The sequence below is a fragment of the Athene cunicularia genome, assembly GCF_003259725.1.
Source record: "Athene cunicularia isolate RWA chromosome 3 unlocalized genomic scaffold, athCun1 chr3_part1, whole genome shotgun sequence".
NCBI classification, from domain to species: Eukaryota; Metazoa; Chordata; class Aves; order Strigiformes; family Strigidae; genus Athene; species Athene cunicularia.
Window position 1 is genome coordinate 40,382,213 of NW_020799097.1, and position 17,838 is coordinate 40,400,050.

General features: G+C 37.0%; 1 protein-coding gene across 1 annotated transcript in view; it reads right to left on the bottom strand.

Moving 5' to 3' along the window:
• MDN1 (midasin AAA ATPase 1) overlaps positions 1–17,838 on the bottom strand; it is a gene marked incomplete at its 5' end in the record, with an annotated part of 101,824 nt that overhangs the window by 16,990 nt on the left and 66,996 nt on the right. The window contains 22 exons of the mRNA XM_026844125.1: positions 173–314; positions 539–676; positions 810–971; positions 1,343–1,515; positions 1,747–1,893; positions 2,248–2,474; positions 3,019–3,498; positions 4,702–4,817; positions 5,908–6,013; positions 6,866–6,992; positions 8,844–8,990; positions 9,158–9,317; positions 10,418–10,613; positions 10,803–10,876; positions 11,323–11,432; positions 11,731–11,877; positions 12,992–13,116; positions 13,840–13,934; positions 14,168–14,263; positions 14,909–15,144; positions 16,106–16,379; positions 17,220–17,381. Of these exons, the coding sequence (XP_026699926.1) occupies positions 173–314; positions 539–676; positions 810–971; positions 1,343–1,515; positions 1,747–1,893; positions 2,248–2,474; positions 3,019–3,498; positions 4,702–4,817; positions 5,908–6,013; positions 6,866–6,992; positions 8,844–8,990; positions 9,158–9,317; positions 10,418–10,613; positions 10,803–10,876; positions 11,323–11,432; positions 11,731–11,877; positions 12,992–13,116; positions 13,840–13,934; positions 14,168–14,263; positions 14,909–15,144; positions 16,106–16,379; positions 17,220–17,381 (3,640 nt within the window). The remainder of the gene's footprint in view (positions 1–172; positions 315–538; positions 677–809; positions 972–1,342; positions 1,516–1,746; positions 1,894–2,247; positions 2,475–3,018; positions 3,499–4,701; positions 4,818–5,907; positions 6,014–6,865; positions 6,993–8,843; positions 8,991–9,157; positions 9,318–10,417; positions 10,614–10,802; positions 10,877–11,322; positions 11,433–11,730; positions 11,878–12,991; positions 13,117–13,839; positions 13,935–14,167; positions 14,264–14,908; positions 15,145–16,105; positions 16,380–17,219; positions 17,382–17,838) is intronic.

Sequence of the window (17,838 nt, forward strand, 5' to 3'; positions counted from 1 at the left end):
GCCAGTATTTTCTTTGCACCATATTAATACTTCTTAGTATTAATATACAAATGTCACTACTCTACTGTTAGCACTGACTTTTCAGTATATGCTTCATTATATAAAAGTATCAACCATTATGGGACTGATCTGTAATATTTTTTCGAAGTTTGCCATAGTGGAACGACCAAACCTTTTTTCTCCTGCTCTGCATCATGCATTTTTCCTTCAAAGTCTTCTGACATTTCAATTGCATTGTCTTCTCCTTCAATTTCTGGTTTAGACTCTTGATCCTCCTTCTCCTTCTCTTCACCCTTTTGAAAACTGTCTTCTATCTGAATTATTGGTAAAGCCAAAAATTACAATGGATCTTGCCTCTATATAAAAGCTTACTTAAAGTACCACAACAATATTTATAAAGTTTATATGCAAAGATAAAGCCAACCTAAACAGAATGAAGGCTACTTCTGGTTTGGTTGTTTGGGGTTTTTTTAACTCAAAACATCTACAACATGGAATTCAAGGGTTCTTTTCAGTTTTACTTGAACTAAACACTTGCCTGATCTTCACTTTCTATTTTGTCGCTCACATCCTTCTTGCCTTCCCCATCTCCAATACCACCATCCTCGTAATCATGAAACTGTGTTGCTCCCTCTCCAGCTTCATCTTCGAGTAATTCTTTTGGCAGACAAAACCCCTAAAAGGCAAACAGAAACTCAAAACTTTCTGTAGCAGTAACTACATTTTTCATCTTAGTTTCTTACTTGAAGACTTTTGTAGACATTAAATATATGCTTACCATATAACCACTGTTACCTCTAGTAACTTACCTTTTGGGCAAGCTCTGTAAAAATGCTAGTTAGAACAGAAAGCAATTTTCCAGTACTCCTGTGAGATGCCAGTGAAGCAGTGAGGTAGAACAGGATAAGGTCTGAATACTTGCAGAGCATTGGCTTCAGACGCACCAGCAAATAGCAGGACTGTTTGAAGAACTGCAGTTAAAACCAAGGAACAGCTGTCAGATATGGTTATCTACATACTGAGATGCGCCTCAGAGAGGTTGATGATAGAGACTGAAAACAGATGCTCAAACCAGAAGTATCAGTTGGCAAGTTTAAATACAATTTCTAAAGTTTTCAGAGCTTTTTCTAGATTTTCACAGAAACAAACTTTTCCTTCTTACTAAAGGAACATCTGGCTTTTGCACTACAGAAGAGTACCTATATTTAACCATAATTTCTCACATGCTTCTAGTTCTAAGGTATTGGACAATAAGTAGTAATGCACATTTAACCACCAAAGTTCACAATTCCAAATATTTTGAGACACCTAAACCAAAAATTATTGAGAAGAATAATTTTACCTTATGCTTATCTGAAGTGTAATCTTCCCTGTAAGATTTCAGGTTCTCCAGGAGTTCTGAAACACCTAAAACTGCTTTCTGCACATGCAAAGCATCCAAATCAGCAGAGAAATCTTCATCCAAAAGCTTAGTTATATGTCCCGCTTTAATCACATCAAATGAGGCTGCATCCTCTTTGTTTGAAACACATAAAAATTTACGAAAATCAAGTCAGACATTCTAAAAATGTTAGAGCAAGCAACCTAGAAATATTCATCTTATCTGTTTTAATAGAAAGCTTATATTAAAATGACAATTTCCTTGTGTATTGGGGTACCTCTGCTAGATACACAGTTTAAGGAATTTTTAGGTTTGCATAGTTTAAACTCTCCTCTTCCCCCTTAAGTAAATTAACAAGACTTAACCATTTTCCTCTGGACATTCTTCGTTGTCTTTTCCACCTTCCTGTTTTCTCTCCACCAAACACTGGATGGCATACAGAACAACATGGATCACAGTTTCCACTTTTGCTGAGAAGTGCTCCACAAACTCTTCATCTGATCGTTGATTTCCTTTTGAACCATAACACAAGCAATTTTACATATAAACACATTCAATTACGGATTACTATGTTTCCCCTATGCAAGGAGCATGATAAGCGCCATGCAATTTATATCACACAGTTCTACTAAACTCCTTGCTAATCCTGATCTACAACTACAGTTTAAGATCTGTCATAAACAGTGACGGGGGGGGTGGGTGATTACTGCACAACTTAAGTCTGAACTAAATTTTCCAAGTTTGAATTTCATCAAGTGTTTCTGGATATTCAAAGGAACATGAAGCCATCTTCTGCAATAAAGATGTAAGAATTCATTAGGTTGGTTATCTAAATTACAAGACAGGCAGAGGAGAATTGTCCTTACCACTGCAATTTGACATGAAAGCAAGAAGCTGTGTTCTCCAGGCTATGAAGTCTGCAGATGTATTATTAACTTCATCTTGCATATACTTTAGGCTCTTGATTAGGGCCATCTGATTTGTTTCTTGTCTGCCTTCCCCATTTGGAAGAAACAGGGACTCCATGCCTTGTAACTGAGCTGAGACTTCCAGCAAACAACTCATAGCTGATATGCAAACTTCAAAATCTCTCCTGCAACAAGAAATAAGGAGAACAAACACTTCAATTTAAGATTAAACCTCTTCTTGGGACAGGAATGAGGGGAAGGCCGCTGATCTCAATCTTGAACTTGTTTGACAACAAGCAGATGTGCCACACACACACTGTTTGAAGCAGACAGAAAATGGGAGGCATATATTTTGCTGTTATTATTATTAAATAGGCTACAGAGTTCTTTTAAAAGAAAAAAATCATGACTAAATTTAGATTTGAAATTCACCTCATTAACTAAGGAGCTACATACAGGGATGAAATCCCAGGAGACCAAAGACAAACTGAGAAACTGAGATGAACCATTTCTTTTTTCTGACTTGTCATGGGAGTGGGAGAAGACACATACATTTGTTTAGAAAGCCAGGCACTGCATTTTCAAGAAGAATGAACAGAAACAACCTTCAAGAGCACCTGAGCACACTTTCCAAGACATGCATAAGCAAAAATTTTCAATATGACTTCATACATCTTACATGAACATATAACACACAGAGATTCAATGTTATGCACATGTAGAACTCACCAGGAATAAAACAAAGTCTCACATGACCGTTGTCTTATTTTGTCCACTTCTGCTTTCACTGCCTTCACATTTGCCAGCATCGCAGTCAACTGTGTAGTTACCTGCAGCCATAACTGATCCTTATTTCGCATCCTGCATCCAGGAGGAAGTTGCTCAATTGTTACTGGAGTTAGGTATTTTAGCTCTGAGGGAATTAGGTCAGGTATTCCCGTAAAAACATGTCCTATTTCAGGTCCTGAACTCTGAAAAACGTTTGTTTTGACATCTGCTCTTTCATTGTCACTGCACTTTGTTAACTCGTCTTTTGGGCAGCATTGTATAAACCAAGACAGCTCCTCGAGAACCATCACACACTGCATAGAAAGTTGCTGCAGTTTGTCAGTCCAGTGTTGAACACTGTCTTGGGGAGGAAATGCTGTGTTATATTCTCTGTCAGCAGTCAACCTAGATTCTATCTCTTGTATACAACTCAGGAGGTTCCTGGTGAAGAAGAAATAAAGAAAAGTTACAATCATCCTTTGAAAAGATCAACATTTAGACTAAGTTCATAAAAGCTCTAGATAATATGATCTCAGTGGAAGTCAAACTTTTTCTGGAAAAACTAAAATGATAGTCTTATTTTTAAAAAAAGTTTTGCTTAATTATTGAATTTCTCGCTCCACTGCATATGTTTGAGTTGTACTGAAAACAAGGCTTTGTAAGAATTTCTCAGAATCTGCACCATATTTTCAAACAATCCTTAAATTCATGGTCTAATGCTCAAATATTATTAATTTTCATCCATTATAAAAGCACATTAGATTCCAACATGCCTTCATTCTCTGAAGTGCTGCATAATAGTCAGTTCATAACAAATGATTACTCTGATTTACAATGAAAGTCACAGCACTGCAGGTGAGTGTCTTAGAAGTCTTACTATTCCTGCAACTGAGGGGTTGTGGTTTGGGCTTTTGTTTGTTTTGTTGGGGTTTTGCTTTTCCAAGTTTCCTAGGGTTAACAAATTTGGCAGCACTAATTTCCAGTCTGGATTTCCTTCCCTGTACAAAGGCTTCTGACCCAACTTCAAAAAGTTTTATGGATTACAATAGCGATGAGCACAAATATGCACAACAGTGGAGTCTGCAGTGAGACCAAGTCAAGTTACAGAGTGAAAAATCACATCAAGTGAGAAAGATTTCCTATACACTTTCCTTTTTACAGTTCTGACACATCATCTAATAACTTCCACCTTTCTTGAGTTTTAATTTGTACGCTGTTGAGTCTTCTTCATATTGGTTCAAGTGCCATCCAGATCATTTATTTGTTCCAGATCAAATAAAAAACTTGAACATAACCAATATTAACTTAGACCAATACCAAATGACAGAGATTTAAACAATCTGTAGGCTTAACTTTGTAATTAACTACAGTAATTATTTTAGTCTTCATGTATACCTAACTTGTTTTTCCAAATTTATTTTGATTTCAAAATAATGGATGCAATGACAGGATAAACAATACCTAACCCCTCCCCCTCCTTTTACTTAAAATTTTTTTTATATCTAGGCTTAATTGAGGGGAGGAAAGAAATGGGGAAATATGGGGAAGAATTTTTTTCCTTCTACTTTTTTTCCATTTTCTTGAACTGAATTGCTTACTGTCAGACTCCTTGCCAACACTTAAGTGTTGGAAAATGCAAAGTACCTCAGTAAGATCCACTGTTCTGTCAATGCAGTAAGAGATTGTCTCTGCCTAACAAGGATCTGCATGAGGTGTGCAGTGAATCCTCTGCATCGTTCAATGCTACCTAGTCCAACATCCTAAAAAAAACAAAAAAGATACAGAAAAAGTGGAGGGAACAGTTACATGAATAAGCAGATAAGAACATTCTCTGTGCCTCCATTTCATTTCACTGGGCTGGCTGAAAATTTATGGTTTAATTAAACAAGTCTTAAAATGCAGACAAAAATTATAGTTATTACAGTTTTCCCATCTTCATTTTTCTACATCTTCCATATATCCTGCATACAAATTTGATTTTCAAGTAACTCCTGCAACAACAGCCATATTAAATTGCACTCCACTGTAGCAATAATTATCAGCAGTTTAGTTCCAATAGTAAAGCTACCTTACATAAATGATTATTACAATCTAAAGCTATGCCAGCCTAAATTCTTACATTCATGACTACTGCTAGAACTACTTCCACAATTCATTTTACCAGATTAACTGACAATTACTTCCCCTCCTTTCATTAGAAAGTATCCCATTTTAAAGCTGTGAATAAATGTTCACAACACAGAGCAAAACTGATCTCAGCTATGTTCAGTTATGTATGCCACTGCGAGTTGTGACATTTGACAAGATCATGTTGTAAAACAAGAGGTGAAGCACAGTGAGAAAGAGCAGCATCTGGAAGAGATCCCTTTCTCCTGAAATACTGGCAAAGTGGTACTGATTTATCAGAATTCTTTTGCTCCTACTGATTTTAGACCAATTTTTAAGCAAAGAAATATATTGGCACTTTTGTATTAGACACAGGCTCCAGCTATGTCTTATTATAAACCTCAAGTGCTTTTTTTCATGTGCAACAACTAATCCTGGTTTTTCTAACAAATTTTGACTCAGTATTAAAGGATTTTCCTTCATGCACAGAAAGTAGTAACAGTGTATCTGTTGTGAGGAAAGATACTGTATGTTTAACAGTTAACTTAGTTTACTACACTTCAGTCATAAAACAGGTTTTAAAATGCTGCATTTAATGATTAGCCCCCAAATATAATATTTTGTATCATATTGCAGAACACAGCATGACCTCACATCCCCTTTTTGCTGCTGGGAATTTTCAGTCCAAGCTGGTAGAATAAAGTTAACAGAAGTAGGATTTCTGTTTTTACTTTGGTGTTCTACCTTGGCAGGTGCTAATAATGCTGTCTGAAGTCTAGAGTGGCGTGCAAGTGACCGATAGAAGTACTTCTGGCATCCATCCCAGGCAGAAGTAATCTCTGTCAGCAACCTGACAGAGAAAAAAAAATACGTCTGGTATTAGAAAGGTATATAAATACAATATCAGTACCTCAGCACAGTGGAACCACCAGGTCAGGTCTTCAACCTCACAAATTTGCTTACAATTTATTCTGCAAATGTATTGATCTTGTAATTCTTCATTTTCTCCAGAAGTATTCTAAAGAAAACACTTAATTTTTAAAATAAACCCTAAAAAATAGCAGCAAAATATCTATCTTTGAATATAGTTTAACACTTAAATAGTGATTTTTTTTTCCCATGCAGCTAAATCCAGCTTGATAGGGAAGCCTTTATTATTGCCTCCATGAAAGGTACCATAAATTAAACCCTTACAGCTAAGGAGGAGAGTAACCATCATGTCTTAATGACAACAATCACCTGGTACCAGTAAAACAGAGAAATGCCCACTTTGAAGTCTATGTATTTTTTCCTGAAATACCCCATCAGTCAATGAAAACAAAAAGATTAAGTAATCCCTGTAAATTACAACTCATCTTTAATAAAATTGTTAGCAGTCTACATTCTAATATGATGCTAGGAATACATCCCAGGCAAAGCTGGGCAGTGAAGAGTTAACTGAAATCTAATTCACAGTAGCAATGAAACTGAGGGTAAAGTTGTGAAAAGTGCAAATTAAAAAAACCCCTCTCTCAAGTGTATGTGCCAGTACAGTATGTATGGGATTTTCAATCTGAGAAGTAATGGAGGAAAGAGAAAGGAATATCTAAAATCTTAAGTGAATTATGTTCCAGAAATTCCAGTCTAAATCCACATGCAATAAATTCTATATATTATAGCTGCAATTCATAAAATCTAAGGGTTAGAAATACTGTGTACATACGTGGCATCCAGTTCATCTGTACAACTGACTACACCTAATGCACTACGCAAGTCCAGTGGACGTAGGTAGAGTATTTCATGACAGGCTTTTGACCGGGACCAAGAAAGACCTTTCCGGTATGATAAACCTGGAATGACATTTGAACACACATCCTTTTTATGCCCTCATTCTTTTATATGAAAAATGTCACTCCTACAGTTGGTATCAAGATCTAAAACCTGATGTAGGTTTTTTTCTGATGCTACACCTGATTTTGACAAGTCTTTGAACATACCACAATTTTTGTAATGTAAGAACACATCATAGCTTAGCTATCTCCAGGTGAACATAGCTGAAGAACACAGCTGAAAATAAGGCATAGACCTGCGTGTATAAAGGAGGTGGTTGGTAGTGGCCAAAAGAAAAATCAAAAAGCCTTGAACCTGTAAGGCAGGCTACAGACAGCCTGAGAAAGTTACAGCTACATATTTTTGTTAGTCAGGCTTAAGGCTGTTCTTTTAGCTATTTTAAAAGTTGGATAAACATGCTCATTTCTCTCAAGCCAATTAAAACACTCCTTTGAAAGTATCCTGAACATAAGCAGAACCTGTAACAAATACTCATTAGTTATCTAGGTTATGTTGGCATTTTTCCAAACTAAGTGGAGAATAATTCTTAGGAGCAACAGTTTTTGTTTCTCCTGGTCCTTTAAGAAAGCTGTTTTAGGGATCCTGACCGCATTTTTAAGACATGAAAAGGCTGATGACTGAGGAAGGTAAAAGTGTCACCTGAAATCAAAGACATAGCCTAGTAAAGAATTCAAACTCCATGTGTTAATGAAATTATTACAGTATGCCATTCCTCCAGTACAAACTTCACAGGGCAGAAAAGCAGACATCCTTTTGACACCACTGGGTGCAAAAAATTCCAAACACAGGAAAAGTGTATGTGTTCCTCCCACTCAGATTCACCTGTGGATTCATCTAAATACAAAAGGACCTTGATCTTCTAGGATCTATTTATTCACTACACACCAATTCATTTAAGTAGCATAAAATACAAACACTCAAAGCAACAAATGAAGCCTCCTCCTGCCTCCCAGAAAGCATTTAGGATGGGTTTGATTTATTTTCCAAGTGTTGTGACACTGAGTTAGTTTATTATCAAAATCATGCCTTCCTGAAATCCTAATTTTTTTTTTTTTTTTTAGGGGTTCTTAGAATAACTGCAGGCCAAAATCTATGGCTTCCAAGAGAAGCACCAAAACACTAAACTCTCTTCAAGAAAAAAAAAAAAGTCAAAGTTACATTATTTCTGCTTCTGGCTATGACTTAGTAGAATGCTGTAAGACAGCTGTTTATTTAACAACACTGCTTACTTCTGCTGGTTTCTAAACTCCTTGGTGACTAAGAACAGCTGATAAATAATTTAACATAACACCAAAGGAAAAGGCAACAAATAATACTTTGGGTAGGTCCTTCTCCTTAAGACTATCAAGGGGAGTAATCGACACTGGGCTGCTGAACAGGGTACCTCCAATGATTCTCATCAGCAGATCATTCAGTCTTCATGGCTCAACCACACCTTTGACAATCTGATCTTTGCTAGTCTGCCAATTGAGAGACAGGCTTTCATTCAGATGAGCTAACTTATTTTCAGTTCTGGATCAGAGAATGGATACAAGATACTAAGTTTTCCTCTTGTTTATAAAAGCTGGGCAGCGACTTCTGACTGAAGATAAAGTATATTTCTGCTTCAGAAAAGCTACTGTTGTACATCTAATGGAATGTAAGAAGAACAAAAGGTATTTGAAAGGGCTAACACACCAGGCCACCTAGTCAACAGACTAAGAGAAAAAGACTTAAATGCTTCTCTGTATTAGTGGCTTATTGACTTCAAGAACATAGTATTATGGTGGGTTTAGATATATTGGCAAAAATGGTAAAACGCTTAAGAACTCTGTGCTTTTAAACCAAGCACATTTTTACCCAAAGCTTACCTGTTTTAGCAAGGCTTTTAAAGAGATCTGACAAAGCCCGTTGCTTCTGCATCTGAATATGCTTTGCCTCTGACTTCTGCTTCTCCTTATCTGCCGTCTGATCAAATGTTAAATTTTGCAGTTCAACTACAGAAACAATGATACCACCTGTACAGAAGACAGCAGGGAAAGGTAAGAGATGTGAAAATTTAACATACACAAAGCAGACACAGAAAGGCAGTCTGGGAAGGGAACTATACATCTACACTTTTTCCTGATTTGTTCCACTTACATTACAGATCAATTATGATATGGAAATGTTAAAAACACTTAACCTGTGAACTGGTCAAGATTTTCCACCAGCCTTAAGAATGAATTACTTTCTGTAATTGTTGTACACATTTTCTTCATTTTTTTAGTAAGCTTAGGCAGACGATATTGAAGAGATTCTGTATTAAACGTAATGCCATCCTGACATTCTTCTGGGAGTGCCTTCTGAGAAAAAAATTAAAGAAACAGTCCAATTATACACACATACTAAAGATGTCTTATTTCACCATTAAAAGTAAATCACTGCAAAGAGAAGGACTAAATTCTGGAACCCCAAAACAACCCCACGTGATCCTTGGAACAGTTCAGCACCAACATTTGAAGGAAATATGAAACTGCAACAAGTGTAAGCAACTCTGCTGGATTATCAGTAACAGACTTGCTAACAAACCAACCAACCAACTCACCCACCCACCCAACAATCACAGACATTAGATTTGCATCTAATTTCTGCCCCCTCACTCCATCCCTCCTGACTGTCACAGGACAATAGCAAGATGTCTGGTCTGAAGGAACAAAAGCCTTGGAAGCTGAGAGTAACTGAGCATTTCCCACTAATCCCCAAATTCTGGTGACTTATGATTGTCTCCACACATCTTATTAATAGGAACTAATGAATATGAATAGAAATTTATTTCAGGAAGAAAATTAGTTGACTACTTCTCTGGGCCTGACAACTTAATTAGAGACAAACTAAACTGTGGCACTATTGAGTAGGATTTACCACTTACCAGCTAGTCCAAGCCATATTTTCACAGTACACAAGCTGTCAGCCAACAGCAAATGTATGACAATGTAGTGCACTTCCCTACCACTGAGTTCAAGAGCAAAGTAATTTTATATTTAATCCGAACTTATATATGCACAAATCCTACAGCTATATCTGTTGGGGTTCTTGTTTAGAAGAAAAGGCTAATAATAATTTCAAATCCCAGCCCATATTACTGCAGTAGCAGGCAAGTAACAAATTGCTTCAGACAATATATAAGCAACTTGGAGATGAAATGTGTAACTGCTATCATCTCTACATTAGAGCACAGATATTGTGCCAAGTCAATACAGAACATGCTTGTCTTTCCATGCTGCATTCCCACCCATCTGCAGTGTTTCATAACACTGAACACAAGTAAGACCAAAATGTTGATGATATATTCAACAGATTTGACACTTACATAAGATTTTTCTCCATAAATCAGTGAAAAGTGACATATAGATGAGAATAGAGAAAATATCCCTCCCAGACTTAGAATAAAGAATACAGTCACCTTGGCAACATCTGTTCTAGCAGACAGAATTTTTCTTAATGTGTTGTTTAGCCTTTGAACTTTGGTCTCTTTGTTCTCAGATTCTTCCTGCTTTTGCAAGCAGTCCAGCTGCTCTTCCTTACCAATTTCCACCAAGGCAGGCCGACATGGCTCATCCAGAACAACTTCAAACTTCTTCATGAATTTAAAGAGGGTCCTAATTACCAAAGGAAAGAAGAAGTGTTACCGGGTTTTATAATCCTGGAAATCTCTCAGCTGCTGGAAATAAATGTCTCCACTGTGTTATGAGCAGAAGAAACATGCTTGCATTCAAATTTAACATCACAGAGAAATCATCTAGAAGGAAGATTCCAAATATGGAGCTTAATTCCAAGCTCTGAGTTACCTGCGTATTTTTTCAACTGACTGTTTTATAGCCCAGAAGCTGACGTCATTCCACTTTGAAATTTTCACAAATTCCTATTAGGAAAATAAATAATCAATGGGATTACTTATATAAATGCAACGAACTACTTTCATATAAAAGATGATCTTTAAAGCTGATCAGCTATGATGATCTGGTGGTCTTAAAATGCAAGACATTTTCATAAGTGAGAATATTACTGCATAGGCGTCTTATTCTATTAATATAGATGTTTACGCTAAAACTGTTGCATGGCCACATGCTGTGAAATCCGAAGGGGCTTCACTAGTGGGTAGAAGCTGCCATGGCTAAATGGGACTGACTAAACATCGAAGACTCAACCAAACCCCCCACCTCAAAAAGAAATTCTTGCCAAAGAAAATGTGAAGTATAGTAGCAATTTCAGTGGCCAACGGAGCCATTATAAACAAATTCAAGTAATATCTGCTCCACTGTTCCTTTGATTAGATCAATATATTGTCTGAATAAAGTTTCTTTTTACCTTAAGTTCCTTTTCTATAGGTTGACGAAGTTCAGTGATTCTGCCCTCGACACTCTCTGAAAACTGCTTATAATAATTGTATAGATTCCACAGGATGCTGCACAGAATGTCTGGAAGGGAAATAAAATAACAAGCTTCTATTAAAACATGCTATTCTTCAGTATTAAGAGGAGAAGTGCATCCAGTTGTGGGGTTTTTTGTAACCATGAAGCTTAGCAACACCAAAAGAATGGGTAAACCATCAGTATTCTGATGGTAAACCAACAGTATTCTTCATGGAAAGAGGGAAAAAAAGCAGCATAGGCTTATATTGTATTTATGGGCTTAGTGATCTGTTTGGAAAGTCTTGGATACCTGATGGTCCAGTTGTTGTAAAGAGACTTAACATATGTAATGCTAAGAGCTTACCCTTTTCTGCTACTTGAGGCATCAGCAAGACATGGCAGTGGAAAACCAGTAGTGCTTGAAGTCGCACATGAAACTCTCCTAGCGTGGATCCTTCAATGAAAGCTTGTAGTGTGCTGACCAGAGTTTTCAGATCCATTTGCTCAGTTTCTGAACAGTGCACCAGAAATTTAGAAGGGGGAGAAAACAAAAAAACCCTCTACGTGAAAATTGCTGTCACCTCTTTGTAAGCTTCTAACTAAATATCAGGTCTCTATTAGGAAAGGGACAGTGGTGAGGGGAAGAATTTAAATTTAATAATAAGTAAAACCAACAAGCACCACACTAGAAGAATGGAGAGGGGACAAGAGGCAGCAGTAAGTTAGTGACTGAGGAGGCTGATTTCAGAGTGCATCAAGTATTTAAAGAATATTTGCTATTCTCTATGAATGAATGGCTTTTTTGGTTATGATGAGCCATACTAGAATTAGTCACGGCCAGTTCCTTAACTCCTCAAAATCATCAAGACAGAAATAATATTGGAAGAATCTGGTAGAGAATACAGTGAGTTTAGAGCATTACCTATAGCAGATGACATGCTGTCTGCTTGGAGATGTAAAATAACCCAAGGATATGAAGTTCGTCAAGTAAGTGCATTAATTAGTAGTGAGATTTGGCAAAAGACTGCCTCATGACAGAATACGCTACTTTGATCCTTACAATTTAATTCAATTTCGGGGAGGCAAGGGACTGAGAGCTATATTCTTTTTCCTATTTTACATAATGTGAACACCTGCAGACAGATTCACTAAGAACAGCATGTACAAAACATACTTACTGTAAGAATTCTTTAGGCTTTATACAGAATGTTAAAAGCAGTGTGGCTGGGACACAAAATTATGCTTTGTGTGGTTAAAAAAATGTGGTGCTTTTCCCAGCTGCAGATGGAAGCCTCTTACCCTCCAAATCTGTTTGAAACATTTGTATGTACATGACCTACAGTTGCCACAGTTCTAGTTTCTTTTAGATGCTCTTTTACAGACATATTTTCTTTATATGACCTACAATGTTATCCCTATGAGGGACACAGGTGGTTCCAGAAATAAACACCAAGCAAAAGTTCACTCTATATGGAAGACATTGTACAGTCATGGAATTGTAGGGCAGAGGGTACAAGAACTACACTTGAAAGTGCACTGTCAAACTATTACATTTAGGACCTTAATTATGCATTCTTAATAATTGCTGGAACTGCACCATACATTCACAAAAGGCCAGCACTTACCTTCTCTGTTTGCCTCTGTCTGTTCTTGAACATACTTCTCAATCATTTGATAGATAGAGAACCAATGCTTTGTGGATTTCTCTACATGCTGCTTCATAATATTGTCCAAGCTTACTGACCAGCAACTGGAAACAATAAGGAAAGGGAGAGAAGAAAAAAATAAAGCAAAAATATTGTGGGTAGTTTGGGCTCCAAAAAACCACAAATTTTATTCTGTTTCTATTAAACTAGAGGAAAATTTTACAGGATGGAATAATCTGCACATATGCTTAATATACACATCAAATCTTGAGGAGCACCACGCTTTGCCACTGTTATTATTATATATGAGAGAAGAAATGCAAGAACTAGGGACAGTAAACCAAAATCAGTCTGAGACAGGTTCAAAAATTTCTTTTCACAAAACTTGAGGTAGAATTGTGGAATTCCTGATCGTGGCATACTGTGGATATAAAAATTTTACATGATCTTAACAGACGACTGGACAATAGTTTTTAAGGAAAACTGAATGGAGGTTCTTAAATAGACAAAACACTGCAGGCTCAGTAAATCGTAGGATGAAAACAGGAGGACACTGGGAAAACATTAGGATGCAGTGCTGTAGTTATCTGTCCTGCTTCTACTCCTCCTGAGGCATATACACAGCGTCACCATGGGCGGAGCATGCTCATTCTGAGCCAGTAGAGCTGCTGCTTTGGGGGGGGTTCTTCCCCACATTGTTATTAGGACAGATAGACAGACACACACACGTACTATGATTAAGTCAATTCTGCACTGGAAGGTGTCTCTGTACAGAGACAGAAGCGTACAGTATCTAAGAAAAAGCAGTAGAGAAGGCTGGTTCTTACTTCAACTCCAATCTACGCCACTGAATAATCAGTTGTGTGACCAAATCAAGATGTTTTCGCAAAGACAAAGCTCGACTAGCATTTTCCTCCCAGTCCTGGAAAAAAAAAAGTTTGCCTTTATATTATACAAAGCCAGAAGTTAGTCTTTGCATGGCAAAACTCATGCACTATTCTGGAGTACATTCCTACCCTGACTTAAGTCAGGGAGCAAGTTCACTTCCCCATATCCTGGCAAGCAGACAGCTTTCAGTTGTTTTTAATCATGCTACCAATATAAATAAGGAAGCATAAAATATAAGATAGACGTTTCCCTTGGGTTGTTTCTTACCTGTGCCTTTGCAAGAAGAATTTCCAAGCCATTCAGGAACTTTGAGAGAGGACTAGAGAGTGGAAAACTCCGGATTCTGTCCATCACAACTAACAGCTACAGAATAAAAAACAAGTGTTCAACCTATAGTAACTGATCTTCAACGGAAGCAGTTATGAAGTTAAGCTAATTTGTTTTGGCATAACCCTCCCTCTGTAAGAGATAAGTTGGGTTTTTTTAAATTTAAAATGCTTCCTCATTTTAGTATAAGTTCACTAGTAGTTCAGTGAGGGCCAGTATACTTGGGGAAAGGGTCACAAATGACCTAACACAAAGAGTTCCAATAATTTCCGAGTTTCTGCATTACTGTAAGAAATATAACCTGAAGGTCACACAGGCCCTCTAAGTGGGACCAAAGATGCCCATTTTAAAGCACTATGAAAACAAGCATTCTAGAAAAAAATCCCAGGAGTCCAAACAACAAAAGACCTCAAGAATCTTTGAGGTATGGCAGATTGAAGATTGCTTAAAGCTGTAAGATCAGAGTAGGCAGTGAATACCACTTAATGTTTCATAAGTGAACAGAACAGCTACCTTCTTTAGAGAGAGGTATGACTTCAAAACATCTACATAAGTAATACAGACAACACCTAGGCAAGTATATGCATGCACATGTCTATGCATATCTATACATATATTTACACACAAGTACAATTTTTAAATGCTCCAGTTTTCCCCGAACATTTGTTGAGGTGGTTTTACCTGAAGAAGTACTGGATGTTCTGGCCATTCCTGCAGCAGCCCATTCACTTCTTTAGCAAAATGATCAAGTACAGGTTGGCACTGTCGGACTTGCTGAATATTAGGATGCTGGTAGAAGTCATATGGGCCATCTTGCTGCAGCACAAGATCTGAAGTTACTTCCTCAAAAAAGGTATTGTGAAGAAGAGTGCTAACAAGAAGCTGGCTTCCCAAAAGACTATCATTCATTTCAGCATCTAGGAAGCAAAAAAGGGAAGACATCACACATGCTATTAATTCTTTTTTTTTGTTGAATGGATTAATTTTGTGGGTGTTTTCCCACATCCCAAGCCTTAGCATGTTATACATTACAAGGATATAAGAATATGCCACATATAAGCAATGAGATAGGAGTATGGAACAGAAGAGAGATATTTAAAGTTCACATTCTCTATAAAATTTTTGTATAAAAGTAAAATCAGCATCCTGAAATGGGCTGTGATCCTGTTTTAAGACCAGTGCTTCTGTGCATAAATTCACATCAAGGAGATATTTACTACAAAAATTAGTAGCAAGGCTCTGTGAAGAAGTAATCCAACACACACACACACAAAAAAAAATCACACATATTACACCTCAGGTATGAATACAAAAATAAGTTACTGCAGAAACAGCAGCTCTTACCTGCTGCTTCTTAACTGCACGCATGCACATTTATTAGGTTAGAACTGATGTATAGCTTGGCTTTGAGACACGATGATCCTGAGAACTCTCACATTGTTATAATGATTTACACATGAAGTGTGCCAAATTTCAGGGTAAAAAAACCAAACAATATTAAAAAAAAAAAAATTGCTCCATTTAAACCAATTCTTTAATGAACTTAATTGCAAATTCTACTTCTGGGAAATTTCTGCAAGTGCATCATTGTCCACAGGATTATGCAGATCCAAGTGATCAAAATTTCACTTAGTATTCAATTTATTCTTAAACTGTGTTGGCCTTATGTATTAACAGACAGAATTTAAAAAAAAATCCATAAAAGAATAAAAACCAAAGCATTCTACCAAGACAACATGAGACAAGTTATTTGGAAAAAGAAAATACGGTTTTGTGCATTTTTACCATAAGTCTGTTTTGTGACCTGCATATGATTAATTTGAAACAAACTGTTACAAAGCTAAAACTGCACATCTGAAATACTGCTAGCAGTCTTACCAATTAAAGGATAGAATTGTGACACCAGGCAGGCACCAGTCTGATAGCAGGAAATAAATGTACTGAAATAATGTTTGGCTTGATAAGCAGGCAGGTTCTGTTGATACCACAGGGATCGAGCAAAGTTTAAGCACAACTGTTGATGAACCATCATCACTGTTTGCATAGAGCTCTTGGACAAAAGGGCTCTATCAACTTCCACCTGGTCTTCCAATGGATCTTCATTTTCCATTTTTTCTTCTAGGCTCGGCTGAGCTGTGATATCTTCAAAGTCCTGCAAATTACATGATAATCAAAAGGCAGCTATAATTTCTTCCTTTAATGACTCCCCTCCCCATCTCCAGTTTTGTACTTTTTGGCATTGCAACAACATGCTAGTGGTTTGGAGCTGGCACTGTACAGATACACTGCCCACCTCCCAGCTGTCAGTCTGAAACAGAACATGGGTGAACAGAACAATTAAGAGCACAACCACATCAGGGAAGAGCACAGTACAGTGATCCCTGAGCCGTTGCCAACCAAACCTCTTTCAGAAAAAGCAGTCAGCAGTGGTATCTGCTGATAAACCACCTCAAGGCTGCTTGGTCACCTGAAGACCTGAACTATTACAACCCAACAACACAGTAACAAACATAATTGTCTCATGGACTTCTGTACTGTATAACATTGCTTGGTGAAGACACACATTCAGATTAAACTGGCCTGCGTTACCAAATTACTTCTGAAAAAAATCTCACAGCTTTATTTAATCAAGGAGATTAGCCTTCTTCACAGGTACAAAACCTCAGACAACCTTAAATGCTAAAAGAATCAAATTCTAGAATTTTACAACAAATAACTAATTACATTGTCATTCAGTTTCATAATTTGGGATTATTCACTGAACCACAGTACGGTTTAAGCCTGGAAATTAATTCCAAAAACTTTCTACAACCAGAAGATAAACTCAAAGCACAGTACTTAATACCTTTCTATCAAAATCTATCCCACATTTTTCTTTTGGCTGAAGGAAAAACCCTTTCATTCCTCTTCTCATTTTACCTACATCATGTATTTTCAGGATATAATTTTCAGACATAATTTTTGTATTTCTTTACAGAGTTACAGCTGTTACCTTTTCGTGAAAAGGAAATCTTCTTCTAAATTCTTCTTCTTCCTCCTCTTCTTCACTCCGTCCTTTCCCATGACTTTTACTTCTGTATCTGTACAGACTGCGTTCCATTGCCTCCTGCTCTTGGGCACGGCGTTCCTGTTCATCCCATTCATTTATAATCGCCTAAGAAACACAAAGCAATATGCTTTTACACAAGTTAATGTTTAAAATCACCTCACATTTCATCAAAGGGGCAGCATATATCTTGTTTGGCTCTTTCCTCCTCTACAGCCTACAACAGTATAAATCAAAGCCATCTAACTTCAAGGAAGATTTGTGAATTGCCCTCTCAACAAGCCCATGAGGAAAATGCAAAGAAAACAGTATGCAGCAGAGTCCTTACCCAAGTTCTAGGCTCCTTTCTTAAATATTTAAAAATAAACTCTTTACAAAGTTTGGTTTTGGCTTTTTCTGTGTGGTTTTGGTTTTGGGTTTGGTTTGTGGGTTGTTTTTTTTTTACAAATAAAATCTTTGGTAACCATTACAGGCTATGATTTTGTGCCTTAATAAATCCAAACAAGTTAATCCAGTATATTAGATTAGTTTAAAATTATCTTTTATCAATTCATTGGGGGGGGAG